Raw genomic sequence first — 15,519 nt, forward strand, 5'->3', positions numbered from 1 at the left:
ATAATTAATGTTATATACCTACGCCAGTTATATAAAAGACGCGAAATAGCTAAGGTTAAGTAAATCAATGGAGACAGCAACCCTATAGACGCTATGACTAAAAGCAAACTATTATTAGCCTTTAAGCAACTTATTAACACAAACTAAATTGAGTTAAAGACAGTAGAATGGGTAGAACGTGCTACTGGTAATAGCACTAGTTTAAAAGCATAGGGTAAGGAAGCAAGGAAGGAAGGAAGGAAGAAGAAGTATATATACGGATTTTTATAATACTAATTCTTTGCGTTTTAAAAGTACTCCTAGTATAGCTAGAATAAGTTATATTACAATAGGAGGCAAATTGCCGTTATATGCGGCAAGCTGCCGTTATATATAGCAAGTTGCCGTTATATAAGGCAAGCTACTATTACGTGTTGCCGCGGCACTAGCGTAACAAGGAACCTTAGGTCCCTCACCCTTCTTTGTATTAAAAGACAATATCTATCTACAATACTGCATAGTACATATCATTATGATATATATATTCTACACGTTGTTAAAGTATACTAACACTTATAAAGCTCTAATCTTACTAAGATCTCTTAAAAACCGGGCTCTCTAAGGTTCTACTAGCCGTAGACTAATTACCTAATTAGGTTTAGCGCGATTATAATTTAGATTTCCCCTAACTGCGCCAACCTTACTTATTCTATAGTCTTCCTTTCCTTCGCCTTATATAGCCTTTAAAATAGGCTTAATTAATTGCCTTCTTTATTTACTACTATTAATTAAGGTGGTATAAGGCTTTGCGATAAGGTCTCCCGTTAGGCTTACTTTAATTAAGGGCTAAGCTAAGTACTAGTAAGCCTTTTATGGCCTCTTATAGGAGGCTTTACAGAGTCCTTTATTAGTTAATTTATATAGTGTTTCCCTCTATAGCAGTATATAGAACACTTTATATTTTCTTTTTAATAACTATATTAGTAATTACTATATCCTTATTTATACGTATAGCTAGTAGGCCGTATAGTAGTTAGGTAAGCTTTTACTACTTTTAAAAGTGGTATAATCTTACTAACGCTTATAGGAATTTGAGCGTTATAAGTCTCTCCTGGTTTAATAAGCTCGTTGCTAAGAAAGGGCTCTTTTATAATTCCGTATTAAGTATAAATCTTATAGTAGCCTTAATTTCGGATCTTATAAATACAGCCAGGTATATAAGAGATCTTAGTAACCTTTTAAAGCTTTTTAGGAATTGGAAAAAGGACTAAGTTGTCTATACTAAATGTAGTAATAGAGTGCTATATACCGTACTTCTTCTTTATCTAGTCGCGAGAGTAAGCTGATTACTATTAAACTCTCTTATAAATATCTAATATATTATAAATAGAGTCTAACTCTACTAAACGCCTCTATAGCTATAGTTCCTTTTAGCGCTCTTTAAGCTTTTTTAATACCTGCCGCTTAAGCTCTAGCTATAGTGGAATAGCGTAAATAGGATTACTAGAGTTCTTAATTGCCTAACTTAACTTATACCTAAAAGCAGGTATAACTATATTATAATACTTTTAAAGATCTGCTAGTAAAACGCTGGCTCTACTAGCTTTGCGATAGAGCTATAATTATAGAGCTTTAATTTAAACCGCAAGATTATCTACAAAGTAGCCTTTAGGGGTATAGTAAAGATTATCTAGATCTTTAATCTAGTCGTTTAGATATAATTACTTTTGCTACTAAATAGATTATAGAGCTCTTTTAGCTATACAATGTAGATCTGCAGTAGGTTTAGATCTTACTGCTACTAAGGCTTCGGCCTCTCTATCTATTATCTTAATCGCCTCTCGCATACTAGCCTCTTAGCTTAGTATAAAAAAGCCTTTTAGTAAAGGTAGAGGCTACCTAAATCTACTTAATCCTAATGATTAAATTTAACGAGTTCGAATTAAGATTAGTAAGTAATTAGGAGAGAGGCGATTGTTATTAAATAGAGTATAATTTAGAGGAGTCTCTTATCTTTGCAATCTATTAGGTAAATTATAGTCCTCTTTAAACCAATTACGATCGCCTATAGAGGTAATTCCTAAATCTAGAAGGCTACTATTATTTGAATCCTTATCTTCCTTATTAGAAGATTTACCCAAGGTTAAGAGCCAATTACTATTGTCTTCTATATTAGAAATATTATCGCGATCCTTATTGGAAGCGGTAAGGGCGCTTAAAGCAATAGAGCGATTGTCCTCCTTATTACCCTCCTATTTGGCAGCCTCTTACCTATTACTATTCTCTTCTAGTAGAGGGCCTAAAACTTCCTTATTGCTATCTAGATCCTTATCCTTAGCTTTAAAGACTTTAGTATTGGGCGGAGGCTCTACTATAGCCCTTAGAGTAGGCGCTACTAAAGTAGAAGCCTAAGGATCTCTTCTATATAGAGAGCGAAAAGGCGTACAGCCAATTAATTCGTGGTATGTGCGATTAATTAAGGCCGTAATAATTAGGTAAGCTATTGCCTATTACAAAGTTCCTAAGAGTTACTTTACTATATAAAGCTTCTTCTTTATAAAGCTATTAGCCTGCTCTACTAGGCCTTATAATTAAGGGTGGCGTAGGCGGCTGTTAATAACTTTTACTCCGTAGTGACGAAGTAATATAAAAAGGGCGCCTTTAAACTCTATACTGTTATTACTCTACTAAATACACGGGTAAATACTGTGGTAATGTATCCATTATAATACGGTAGCAGCGACTTCCTCAGCAGTCTTCTATTTAAGAGAGTAGAGGGCGTAGTATTTACTAAAGTAATCGCGTATCTATAGGATCTATTTATATTCGCTGTCGGGCTTAAAGCGCATATTAATTAGATCGCCTTAGATACGATTAAAGGGAGCTAAAGAGATAATTATATTAAGTAGAGGCCTTATAGTAGAGGAAGCCTTTCTATAAAAATATTAGCATGCGCATACGACTAAGATTTTTTCTAAAAGTAATACTTACTCCTTATAGATTCGACAGTGCTTAAGCAGCTATTTAACTTTAATAGATCTTATACCGTAATACTTAGTTATAATTATATAGTAAGTCTTCTTCTGTCCTAAGTGTTTAACATCACTATACTTCTTTATAATTATATCATAAATATCCAGCTTAGGAACCACCTTTAAGGCCTGCTTATTAGGCCCTATTGGGCGCCTTTAAAGACCTTACAGCTTTAGGTAAACATTCTCTCTTATATACTACCGTTAATACAAAATATATATAAGGAGCTCTTGCTACACCCGGCCTAAAAAGACCAAAACCAACTAAAAAGAACCCTGAAAAACACCTAGAGAATCCCCCTAAGATGCATGCATCGCAGGGGAGGCATACGTCGACTGATGGTGGCTCGCACTCGCGCGTAACCGCCAGACTTACGTTTAATAACGGCCCTCTATAATAAAGACGGGCGAATACTACACTATAAAGCGGAAATACCTCTATTAAGAAGGCATCTGATAAAATATAAAGCCTACTAGACGCGTTTAGTATCCAGAATTATAGGGGAGTAACTATTAGCTATAACGAACTAATATAGCTAGTAAAATGGCTCCGCTAGTCTAGTAAACCTTAGGCACCCCTTTAGCAAACCCTTAATTAAATTCTCTAACGGCTAAGTAAAATTAAAAATAAATAAAAACCCCTTTTACCGGCGAACCGTACCTAGGCCGCTATAGCTGCGCTTTTACAGTATAGGGAACCTACCCCCCTTAAGACAATAACTGGGTATATAATTATAATATAACTAAATATAGAAAAAGTAGAGGGGCTTAGGGGATAATTAGAAATAGAAGTCCTTATNGAGATNNATAAAGAGGTTTATAACGCNNTTATAGTCNAATACCTTAGGAGCGGAGATATTAGAGTTACCCTAAAGGACTAATAGGCAAAGGAACGAGCCGTAAGGGTAGGGGATAGGCTAGGAGAACGTATTAGCATAAAAGTGCTCTATAAAGACTATTTAGTTAAAGTCCTAGTGGTTTCTATAAGCCTTAGGGTAGAAAAGGGACGCTAGGCGGACAACACAGTAACTATATAAAAGATAGTAAAACATATAGAACGCCTTATACTAGGCCTTAAGATTACCTAAATCTAATAGCTTTAACAGGAAAATGTAAACTAAGTAAATAATAAAAATAATAAAAGGATATAAGGGTCGCTAGAGACTTGCTAGGGAGACACTAGCTAAACGCATAGCTCCCTTATTGTCAGTATATATATACTAGAAATGTAAAAACTCCTTATCTAAAAAGGAATAATTATAAATGGCCTTATATATAACGCAAGGCTCTATAACTATAGATTACGCCTAGAATAATGCTACTGCTGTATATAATAGGGATATACCTAATCTATATACGCAGTACAGGTGTGCTACGGCTACTATACAGGCCCCCACAATATAAAATACTACTTAAATTAAGACTAAATAAAATGCGTAAACTGCTACCAAAGTATATATAAGGCGTGGGAGAGAGAAGACTGTATTGAATATAGGAGGCGGAAGGTAAGGGCTTAATAGCTGCGGGAATAACTATACGCTAGGTTATATAAATGAAAACAATAGGCGATAAGCTAGGGGGACGCAGGTGCCTTCCTAGCGTTTCCTACCTTTAGTACTAGGGGGCTAGGCTAGCTATCCTAAGCCTTAATAGGCTAGAAGTGGCGCCGCGTGATATTATTAGACTATATAGGGATATAAGGGTTATAGGGGACATAAGGGAGAGGACGCCTAGTAGGAAGACCCCTATAGATAGCTATAGTAAGCTTAAAACCAGAATAATTAAGAATTAGATTTAACGCGGCAAATATAATATTTATAGCCAATTTATAAAGGGTGTATAGCTAGCTAGTAAGAATAGGGGAGAAACCGGAGATAATAATAGATTTAGATATAGAAGCGCTAGTAGGAATATAAAATACGGGAATAGAAAGCTCTATATAAAATAAGTAGTAACTAGGGTATAAATATAAGAGATAGAAGTTCTAAATATTTTAGAGAAAGTAGAAATAGAAGAAGTAAGAAATAAAGGAGAGGTAAAGGACCCTCGCCGGGGGTCCGCCACCTATCTATTATATAGTATAACTGCGGCAATATAAACCACCGTCTTATAAGGCCTTTACTAGACAGTCTAGACCTAAAGAAATACTATATCCTTGCTATATAAGAGCCGTACTATAATACCTATATATAATTAATATACTGCCCCTAAGGATTCTAGCTTCTATATAAACCAAAAGCAGCTATACGCGTATGCTTTATAATTAGTAAGGCTATCAGCCTATCCTTATAGTTATAGCAGGCAGTTAACCTAAATATTATAGTTATAATAATCCAGATATATAGGGGACTGGTATAAATTATTAATGTATATAACCTTAGGGTTAAAGGGGTCCCATAAATAGAGAATATTATATTAGTAATAAGCTTGCTAGAAACCAAAGGCATAGAGTTTATCCTACTAGGAGATATAAACCTCTACTACCCGCGGTAGGGGGGTATCTATATTACTGCTGATTAACAGGTAAAGTGCTTATTAAGAGCTATAGACACCTAGGGCCTTAAGTTAGTTACCCCCCTAGGAGCAACTATATGGCAACGAGGAACCTCTAGAAGTATAATTGACCTTATATTTATAGATAAAGGCCTATACCAGAGACTTAAAAGGTGCGACCCTAAAGAAGAATAGGTACTCGCCTTAGACTATATCCCTATCTAGATACAGCTAGATTTAGATATTAAGGCGTAATTAAGTAATAAAAGATATGTAATAAGGAAGCTTAAGATAAACAGTTTCCTTAATATAGTTAAATAATAACTCTAAGACCTAAAAGAAATCCACCCAATTCTAAATAAGTAAGGCTTATTAGCTACCCCTAAAGAAATTAACTAAAGACTAGAAAGGATTTAGGCAGCAATTAAAAATGGGCTAAAAGAGTACTGCCCGGTCTTAAAACCAGGCCCTTATACGCGATATATATGGTCTGTATAATACGCGGTTCTTATTACTAGCTAATAACGAGTAAAAAGGAAATATATAAGCAGCTATAACCCTAAAGATAAGAGATAATATAAAGACACAAGAAACTAGTTAAAGAATACCTTAAAGAAAGAAGTAAGGAATAACTGGAGACGGTTTATAAATAAGCATACTTTTAACCCAAGCCTCCCCTATAATAAGGGCCTTTAGGCTATAGCAAAATAGGTAAAAAAAAAAAAAAGGTAGGGCGCTTAGTAGAAGATTTATACCTACTACCCCTATAAAGAGTAGGGGAATTATAGGCTACTAATAATAATAATAAGAAGGCAAAGATCCTTATAGAGAGGTTCTTCCCCTAACCGGCTCTGGCAGACCTTAGCGATATTATAGGTAAAACACTGGTGACTTGCCTAAGGGTTAACAGCGATATAATAACAGAGGAAATGGCTAAAACTATTAGCCGCCTTTTAAATAATATAGTACTAGGACTAGATAGGATTTTAAATAAGGCCTTAAAAACCTATAGACTACTTATAGCACCTTAGCTTATAGATATAGCTAAGGCATACTTTACTATAGGCTACTACCCGTAACTTAGAAGATTTATAATAACGGTTGTTTTACAGAAAAAAGGTAAAGTAGATTACTTAATCCTAGAAAGCTACCGCCCTATTGCCTTAGAAAACACCCTTAGTAAGATCTTAGAAAAGGTAATAGCGGACTATATAGNAGANACGGCTAAGGAANANNNCCTACTACTANANAGCTAAATNGGGGCAAGAAAGAACCGCTTAACACTATTAGCACTTACGCTACTTGCTGCCACCATTAAATCCGCATAGGTAATGCGAAGGGACTTTATAGTATTAATGCTTAGCCTAGATATTAGCGGCGCCTATAATAACATACCCCACAAGCGTCTCCTATATATCCTTAGGGCAAAAGGCTTCCTAGAATAGATTATATAATTTATTTAAAGGTTTATAGATTAGAAAGAAATATTACTAGTCTTTAGCGGATACTAGAGCCCCTCTATTATAGTTGTAACAGGAATACTATAAAGATTACCCCTCTTGCCTATACTCTTCCTTTTCTTTATAAGCAACCTACTTAACTCCTTTAAGGAAGGGGCAACCTAGGGGATAGGCTTTATTAATAATATAAACCTAATTATATACGGGCTAACAGCCGTAGAGAATTGTAGAACACTAGAGAAAGCTTATAATACCTATATAGAATAGGCAAGACGATATAAAGTCTAATTTTTACTAGAGAAATACTAGCTAATCCACTTTATAAGAAAATATAACCAATCTATAGATCTCTAGCACATAATTCGCATTTAAGGCTTTAGGGGTTAACTAGTTTAGGGCCTAAGGGTATTAGGAGTATAGGTAGATAGTAAGCTCTAGTAGAGCGTATATATAGCGTAAGCGGCCTATAAGGGCTAAGTATAGTATATTATATTATCTAGGATTATTAATTTTATATAGGGTCTATGCTTTTAGAGGTTACGCCTACTATATATAGCAGTTATCTAGCCAACTATAACGTATAGGTCCAGTATTTGGGCCATTAGAGAATCTAAGAAAGGCCCCCCTAAATTACTCCTTAAACCACTCTAAAAGGTCTAAATAGCCTACCTCTAGAGTATAATAGGCGGATATAAGCGAACAGCTATAGCACTGCTTAAAAAGGAAGCCAACATTCCCCCCCTATAACTATATATTAAAGCCGCTGTAATATAAAGAGCGTAAAATAAACGTAACTCTAATATTATAAAGTATATTAAGACATGCCTAAATAAACTATAAAGGGACCCTAGGACGCCCTATAGGAGAATAAACTAACAACCCTAAAGTAGGGAAGATATATTAGAGAAATAGGTAAAGAAAGTAGAAGAAAAATGGTGCTGCTTTAGGGCCTAGGCCTATATAGAGGAGGAAGGGAGACGTATAAGAGGCTAGTAAAGATAATAGTAAGAGAGAGAAAGGAGCTAAAGTAGAGTATAAAAGAACACTAGGAAACCATTTACTGTAATATAATACTAGCTAGACTAACGCTAAAGAAGTATATAGGAGTTAAAGGTATAGAGGCTAACTAAGGTAAAAGAAACCTAAGCTGTAGTATAGTTAATGCTATAGGGGGTAAATACTTTAGGGCTCTAAGAAGGCCTAATAAAGGTAAAAAATATAATAGTAATACTCTTAAGAATAGGAATAATAGGACTAAAAGACTGGCTCTACTAGGTGGGTGTTTTAGTAGGTAGCCTAAAATACGAATATAGCTAGCTAAGATAGATACTAAAATATATAATACTGTTATACCCTATACGCACTAACCGAGAAGTAATACTCTTAGTAGCTAGTATAGAAAACTATAATACACTACTCTTAATATAAAAAGGCCTTAAGGCGGTTACCTAGTGGCTTATTAGCTAAAATATACTAAACCAGTTCTGGGTTATAAGGGAAATAGTAATAAAGGGCAGGGGGGTAAGTAACGGGCGCCCCCTAATAACTCTATAGTGGTAGAGTAAAGTTTACGATACTAGCGCGTCCGTAGGCTTATTACGGCAGCAGTGGTTCCTAAAAAGGTCAAAAAGTAAGGTAGTAGAGCACCATAGGTGACTCGCAGGCGCCTCGCAGGCGCCTTATAGGCGAGTCCCAAAAGGCGGGGAGATAGATCACGGGGTTTTCTTAAATAGAGTTTTCTCCCCACATATATATAAGGAGTAGTCCGCGTGGGCCTAATAGGGATCCGAATCGGACGTTAAGCAATAAATAATAATATATACCACCATTACTTAGCCTTTAATTTAGCATTACGTTCTTCCTATAAGTAGGCTACACAATTTAGATCTATAAGCCAGGAAATAAAATGATCGTATTTAGACTAGGTAACGCGCTTTATTAAGTTAACTCTAGTTTCTTCTAGATACTTAGTAAAGGTAGGCTTTACTATAACTAAGAAGGCAGGAATAGCGTAAGAGACGTTATAGGAGTTATCTGCGGTAAAAGGAGAGGTAATTGCATTACGTACGGAGGTGGTTGCGGAGGTAGTTGCGGAGGTTAATATTACTATTTTTAGTGTTAGATTTAAGCTGGTAATTAAGTTAATATATATTTAGAACTTATAGATAAGACGTGCATCTTATTAAGGATCTAATTAAGTTGTATATAGAGGCGGTAAATAAGGAAGGACTAATAAGAAAATTTAATAGACGACGAAGCTTACAAAGTTTGACTTTTAGAGCCCCTACGCTAGTCCTAATCGGGTAATCACAATAAGAAAATTAATACCTTAGGAGGCTTCCACGAGAGCTCTATAAAATGGCTTATACTTAGTTATAAAATATAAACCAACCACCAAACTTAGGCTTATCAACTAGCCGTTTTGGCGACGTCGTGTATGCATAGTTAGGGTAATTTAAGGCTGTTTTAGACGTTATGCGACAACGATTTACTAATTAGATTAAGAGGGGAAGAAAACCGAAGTTATTAGTATAATATATTTTAAAGAGCTTCATGATTTATGATAAGCCTTGCGCTGCTATACCGCCTTATAATTGGCCTGATTTTTTAAAGATCTTTTCTGGAATGAAGCATTTGTTCCGGAATTAAGACGATAAAACCGATACACGAATCGTTCCTTTTTGAAGACGATTTGTTCCGGTATGACGCAGGAATTTTCCGGAATGAGGCTCGAGCCAGTATGGGGCAGAACAGTACACTTAAATTGCCTGAAGGTATCATGTTTTTATCAACGGTGCCTAGGTTAAAGTTTATACTAAGTGATGCATCATGTACAAGACTATCTATAGCTTGCCGTCCATCTAGATCGCAAGGATGATTTGGTATGACACTGCTACTGAAAGGGACGGGGTTGAATGTTGCCGGATCTATTCGCTCGGATTCTTCTGCTTGGTGATTTGAATCATTGGACTATGGTTCAACATTTGCGGACCCTTCTTGACTGTCAGTGAAATTTTCAAAGCAAGGCGGTTAAAACTGTAATGGGAACCTTACCACTACCACTCGCAGGAGATATTGGAGGCGCCGCTCTACCGACAATCTCATTCCCAACAACACTTTAAACGCTGTCAATCACATCTCGTAGCCCCTCATTCTCTTGCCGAAGCTGTTCGATTTCGCCTAAGAGTGAAGCGGTTGCACCATTTCTATCCTGATCGCGGAGTATCTGAATAGCTTTTTCTAGCTCTGCAATATGGGTTTTGGTCTTTTCTCGTAAAGACCTTTGGGCTTCTCTATCAATGGTTCGCTTTCGCTCTCGGCGCTCCTGTTCACCCAAGCAGCTGGCTCTCCTCTTCTGCTTCTTGATGATCTGGAGAACTGCCGTATCGTGGGGTTTTAGTGTACACGTATGTTTCGACTGCCATAGCCTGTTTAGGGGTTTGGTTTTGTTTGCATATTCAACGCTAGCGGAAGGTGAAAAATGATGATTCCAATTAAACTAAGTCATTGGTTACAATTTCGACGGCCTCCACTGCGGTTTGCGTTTTTGAGCGAACGCAGCTAGTCCCTCTTTTGCATTTTCGCCTTGCAAAAGAGCTTCGTTGAATCTCTGGTGAACAAGCTCCGTTGCACGCTCAACACTGGAAGTCTCCCACGCCTCTCTTAGTGAAGCACGGGTTACAATGGCTGAATCCGGTGAGATATTTGCGATGCCATTCGCAAGTTTGATTGCCTCGTCAACTACCGTGTCGGGGGAGGGGGAAATCTTATTTACGAGGTGAAGGTCTCGAGCCTCTTGAGCGGTAAGTTGCCGTCCTGTTAGCGCTATCTCGCTGGCGATTGGAAGCCCGACATTCCGAACTAGCCTCGCAGGCCCTCCAGCTCCTGCATAGATTCCTCGTAGAGCTTCAGGAAGTCCGAAAGTCGCCATTGGGGATGCCACCACCATATCACTGTGCCATATTAGCTGGAATAGGTTCCTGGCCTAGACTTAGAAACATACCAGTTAAGGACGATCTCGAAACCCCCTCCGAGAGCAAAACCATTTACGGCAGCTATAATGGGTTTCTTTCCACTTCGTCGACTTATGCCGGCAAAACCGCCGGGTGGATGACGCATTAATGCGGGTGATGGCTTGACTGGACTCGATCGAAGCTTCCCAAGCTCAATAAGGTCTTGCCCAGCACAGAATGCCTTCTTTCCCGCTCCAGTAACAATAGCTACTCGAAGATTGGGTTCTTTATCAAACCACTCGAACACCTGCTCCATTTCCCAATGACCTGCAAAGGGAATTGAGTTCATTGCCTTTTCACGATTTATAGTAACGAGAAGCACATAGGGTGCGGGATAAGAGAGAATGCAAGAGGTGATTTTGGGTGGCTGGATGACAGGTTTTACGGATTCTGACATGATTGCAATGACTGCGGCAGGTGCTAAAGGACTTGTGGGATAGCTGAAAATATAATATAAACAAGAGCTTTTGGTGGAGAAGGTTGCCTTTTGTTAGTTTACTAGAAGGAAAAGCACTCGCGGTGGAACTCCACACTGCACATAAGCCTGTAGAGCAAAGGGCCGAGGTAAGTTTGACTCTAGTATTGCCTGCTCCGAATCCGATCCGGTTAATCACAATGACAAGGGATGGAATTCCATAACGCAAGTGTGACAATTCCAATTCATTTGGCACGAGGCGTTGCCTACGAACTTTACGTGATAGTAGGGAGGTAGGGCTTAAGGACGGGTGCTATGAAATTGATTTTGATGAATTTTTCAAGAGACTCTAAATCATAGTTTACTCTGTCATTGGCAAGCTCTAAAAACGATTTGAGCTGAAACTACGAAGTAGCCCGCATCGCTTGACCTAGATCTGTTTGGTGAGCGTTATATGTAGCCCGGAAAGATTGATTTGCTGCATGTTTATGAAGGATTACAATGGACGGAGCATCTTAAATGTATAATGCTCGATTCGGGCATGCATACTCAATGATTGGGTATCTTACTCTCTCAAACCCCAACGCCAGAACTCCAATTCCCCTCTGCTGATCTATACGACCTATCATTAAGCACACCTGAGCTTAGTAGTCGTCAAGCAACTGCTGTGGCGCTGCCATGCTCATCCTTAACTGTCTCTCTCTCTGCTTCGCCTGCAACTCTAGCCTATCAACTGCATAACTCAATCTCTCCTTCTTCTGCCTAAGCTGCTTATACTTGAGCTCCTCCAGCGCGCTCATGCCTTTCCCTTCACCAGCCGTACCTCCCGCTCCACCTGCTCTGCTAGTACGACCAGAGTTGCTAGGCCGGAAGGCGGATGTGCTGGAACCACCTTGTGATAATCGGCCCTCGTTCAGGTCGCATTTCGCAATTAGGGATTGCTCGCGGCGTTCAAGTTTGTCGAGGTGGTTGGAGACGCGTTGGAGGAGTGATTCAACCTCAGGGCGGATTTCAGAGAGGAGGGCGGATTGTGCGGAGTGCAGGTCCGGTTCGGAAATTAGTTCGAAGTGCTGCAAGGAATATTGTTAGTTAAAGGCTTGGCCATGGTTGTAGCGAGAGTAGAGGTAGGGCGAGCTGTAAGGCAGAGAATTTAGGGAGAGGTAAGACTTGAGGAATTATAACTTACGCGGGTGGTTTGCAAGACTTTGGATAACCGTGGGAAGTCATTGACGCCAGAGTCCAGAATAGAGATAGAGGAGTCCAACAGTTGCATGCTAGTGCGGAGAGAGGAAACGCAACCTTCGAGCGATGAAGTCATTTTAGATTCTATGTCTACAAGCAGCAACTAAGGGAAGTAGTTACTCAAGCCTTATAGGTTGTCAATGCATAATTCTGTCGTGATTCTGGTGTGGTGTTTACATCCTGCACTAAAAGCAGCACTGGTTTCTCGCTAAAGCAGCATCGCGCATGGCGGCTTTGCCCGGGAGTTTGTAAACTGACGACCACGCTACTTACATAATTGTGCCCGCGCGACCCACAGTCGGTGCTAATAAGGAGCCGTTCCCCAATGTTTACTATAGCGCGCCAGAGTTAATGACGGGGAACGTGCATACCTCTAAGGTTTACTAGGCATCGTTAAAAAAAGAGGTTATCTAAATATATAAGAAGTTAATTATATACAGATTTTCTAGTATAGTACTATCCTCTACCTCTGCTCACTTATTAATCTCTATAGGAAGGCCTTCCTCCTTAATAAACTACTTAATCCCCTGCTGCTATACCTCGCCGGCGACTTAATTAAGCTTTATAAGCCACTAATCTATTATCTTCTCTGCCATTTAAGGATCGTCCTCCTAATATTTAGATGTAGCTTCATCGGCAAAATATGGTACCCTACCAATGGCCTCAATGGTTGGTGGTTGACGCAATTGGCGCGCAGTTGAGGGCATTTGGCAACTCGACCGACTAGCCTATGTCGTGTTTTTTTGACACGCAGCCTGCGCGCAGCCTGCGAGCAACCTGCGCGCAACCTGCGCGCAACCTGCCAGCAATCTGCGCATTTAGCAACCATAATTGTATTTACCTCTTTTATACTAATAGCATATTTTAAATAAATAAAAGCTACTTTAAAGCTATTTATAAGACTAGCAAAATAAATATTATTTTAGATAATTTAATATAATATAGCGATGGTTCTCTTCTACCTATCTACCTATTGACTTACTAACCTGCCTGCATCGCCTACCTGTCTACATTACCTACCTGTCTACATTGCCTACCTATCTACATTGCCTACCTGTCTGCATTGCCTACCTATCTACATTGCCTACCTGTCTACATTGCCTACCTATCTGCATTGCCTACCTATCTACATTGCCTACCTGTCTGCATTGCCTACCTATCTGCATTGCCTACCTATCTATATTGCCTACCTGTCTACATTGCCTACCTGTCTACATTGCCTACCTGTCTACATTGCCTACCTGTCTGCATCGCCTACCTATTTACATCTACCTACCTGTCTATATCTGCCTACCCGTCAGCATCTGCCTACCTGTCTGCATCTGCTTACCCGTTAGCATCTCCCTACTTATGCCTACCTGTTTGTAGTACCTTAATTCAATTAATCGATCGAATCGTTTATAGCGTTCGCTGGCTAGTCGTTGTCGTCTGGCTCTTGCGACGGTCGTCTGGTTCTGGTAACGGTCGTCTAGCTCTGGCGACGGTGGTCTAGCTCTGGCGACGGTGGTCTAGTTCTGGCGACGGTCCTCTCCTACCTGCCTGCCTGCCTGTGTCAGTGTATAATTTAATTTGAGGGAGGGGTCGGCCTGATTAAAGGCCCTAATTATATTTGAACGGGTGCCTCCCTAGGAGGCCTTAATTTGATTTGGTGACAGGCCAATATTAAAGCTCTGGTTTAATTTGATTGATCGATTGATTGAATTATTCGTGGTATTTGCTGGCTGGTTATTCAAACGGTCATCGTCTGGTTCTGGCAACGGTCGTCTAGTTCTGGCGACAGTCGTCTNGNTCTGGCGACGGTCGTCTGGCTCTGGAAACGGTCGTCTGGCTCTGGCAACGGTCGTCTGGTTCTGGTAACGGTCGTCTGGTTTTGGTAACGGTTGTCTAGTTCTAGCGACGGTCGTCTGGTTCTAACGACGGTCGTCTGGCGACNGCGACGGTCGTCTGGTTCTAGCGACGGTCATCTGGCTCTGGCGACAGTCGTCTGGCTCTGGCGACGGTCGTCTGGTTCTGGCGACGGTCGTCTAGTTCTGGTGACGGTCCTCTGCTGGCTGCCGTTCTGGTGCCTCCCTAGGTAGGGAGGATGTAAGGAAGGAAGGATGGATAAAAAAAAATAAGGTGGCTACATAGGAGAGGCTATCGGGAATATAGCGGGGACCCGATGCAGAGCTTCGTGTAGAGCCTCCGTACGCAGAGCTTCGCGCAGAGCCTCGTGCAGAGCCTTTGTACGCAGAGCTTCGTGCAGAGCTTCGTGCAGAGCTTCGTGTAGAGCTTCGTGCAGAGCCTCTGTACGCAGAGCTTCGTGCAGAGCTTCGTGCAGAGCCTCTGTACGCAGAGCTTCATGTAGAGCCTCGTGAAGAGCCTTATGCGAAGCTTCGTGCAGAGCTTTGTGCAGAGCCTCTATGCGCAGAGCTTCGTGCAGAGCCTCTGTACGCAGAGCTTCGTGTAGAGCCTTGTGCAGAGCCTCCAAGTAAGAGCTTCATGTAGAGCCTCGTGAAGAGCCTTATGCGAAGCTTCGTGCAGAGCTTTGTGCAGAGCCTCTATGCGCAGAGCTTCGTGCAGAGCCTCTGTACGCAGAGCTTCGTGTAGAGCCTTGTGCAGAGCCTCCAAGTAATAAGACTATAAGATTGTATGAGATTGTATGAGATTGTATAAGATTGTATAGGATTATATATAATAGTTAAATATATAGTATATAACTTTACCTTAATCGCACGTTAAGAAATATACAGTTAGCTTTTAAAGTTGTTAAGTAGGTTAACTACATGTTAAGTTAGTTAAATTGTATGTTAAGTAGGTTAATTGCGTGTTAAGTTAGTTAAATTATATATTAAGTAGGTCAACTACATATCGAGTTAGTTAAATTATATGTTAAGTAGGTTAAC

The 15,519-nt window shown here is 39.7% G+C and overlaps 2 protein-coding genes across 2 annotated transcripts; both read right to left on the reverse strand.

Annotated features, from left to right (window-relative positions):
* Window positions 1–10,475: 10,475 nt before the first annotated feature.
* K441DRAFT_688161 (ClpP/crotonase) lies at window positions 10,476–11,374 on the reverse strand (the record flags this gene model as incomplete). Its single annotated transcript, XM_067652159.1, has 2 exons — window positions 10,476–10,917; window positions 10,968–11,374. The coding sequence occupies 2 exons, from the start codon at window positions 11,372–11,374 to the stop codon at window positions 10,476–10,478; spliced, it is 849 nt and encodes a 282-aa protein (XP_067502406.1).
* Window positions 11,375–11,803: 429 nt separating this feature from the next.
* Window positions 11,804–12,774, reverse strand: K441DRAFT_639411 (DASH complex, subunit Spc19). The gene is made up of 2 exons (XM_067646578.1): window positions 12,579–12,774; window positions 11,804–12,462 (listed from the first exon to the last, which is right to left on the reverse strand). Exons 1-2 carry the CDS (start codon window positions 12,708–12,710, stop codon window positions 12,037–12,039), a joined length of 558 nt encoding a protein of 185 aa, XP_067502407.1. The 5' UTR covers window positions 12,711–12,774; the 3' UTR covers window positions 11,804–12,036.
* Between the last annotated feature and the right edge of the window lie 2,745 nt (window positions 12,775–15,519).

This window comes from Cenococcum geophilum (genome assembly GCF_001692895.1).
Source record: "Cenococcum geophilum 1.58 unplaced genomic scaffold K441scaffold_30, whole genome shotgun sequence".
In the NCBI taxonomy this organism is placed as follows: domain Eukaryota; kingdom Fungi; phylum Ascomycota; class Dothideomycetes; order Gloniales; family Gloniaceae; genus Cenococcum; species Cenococcum geophilum.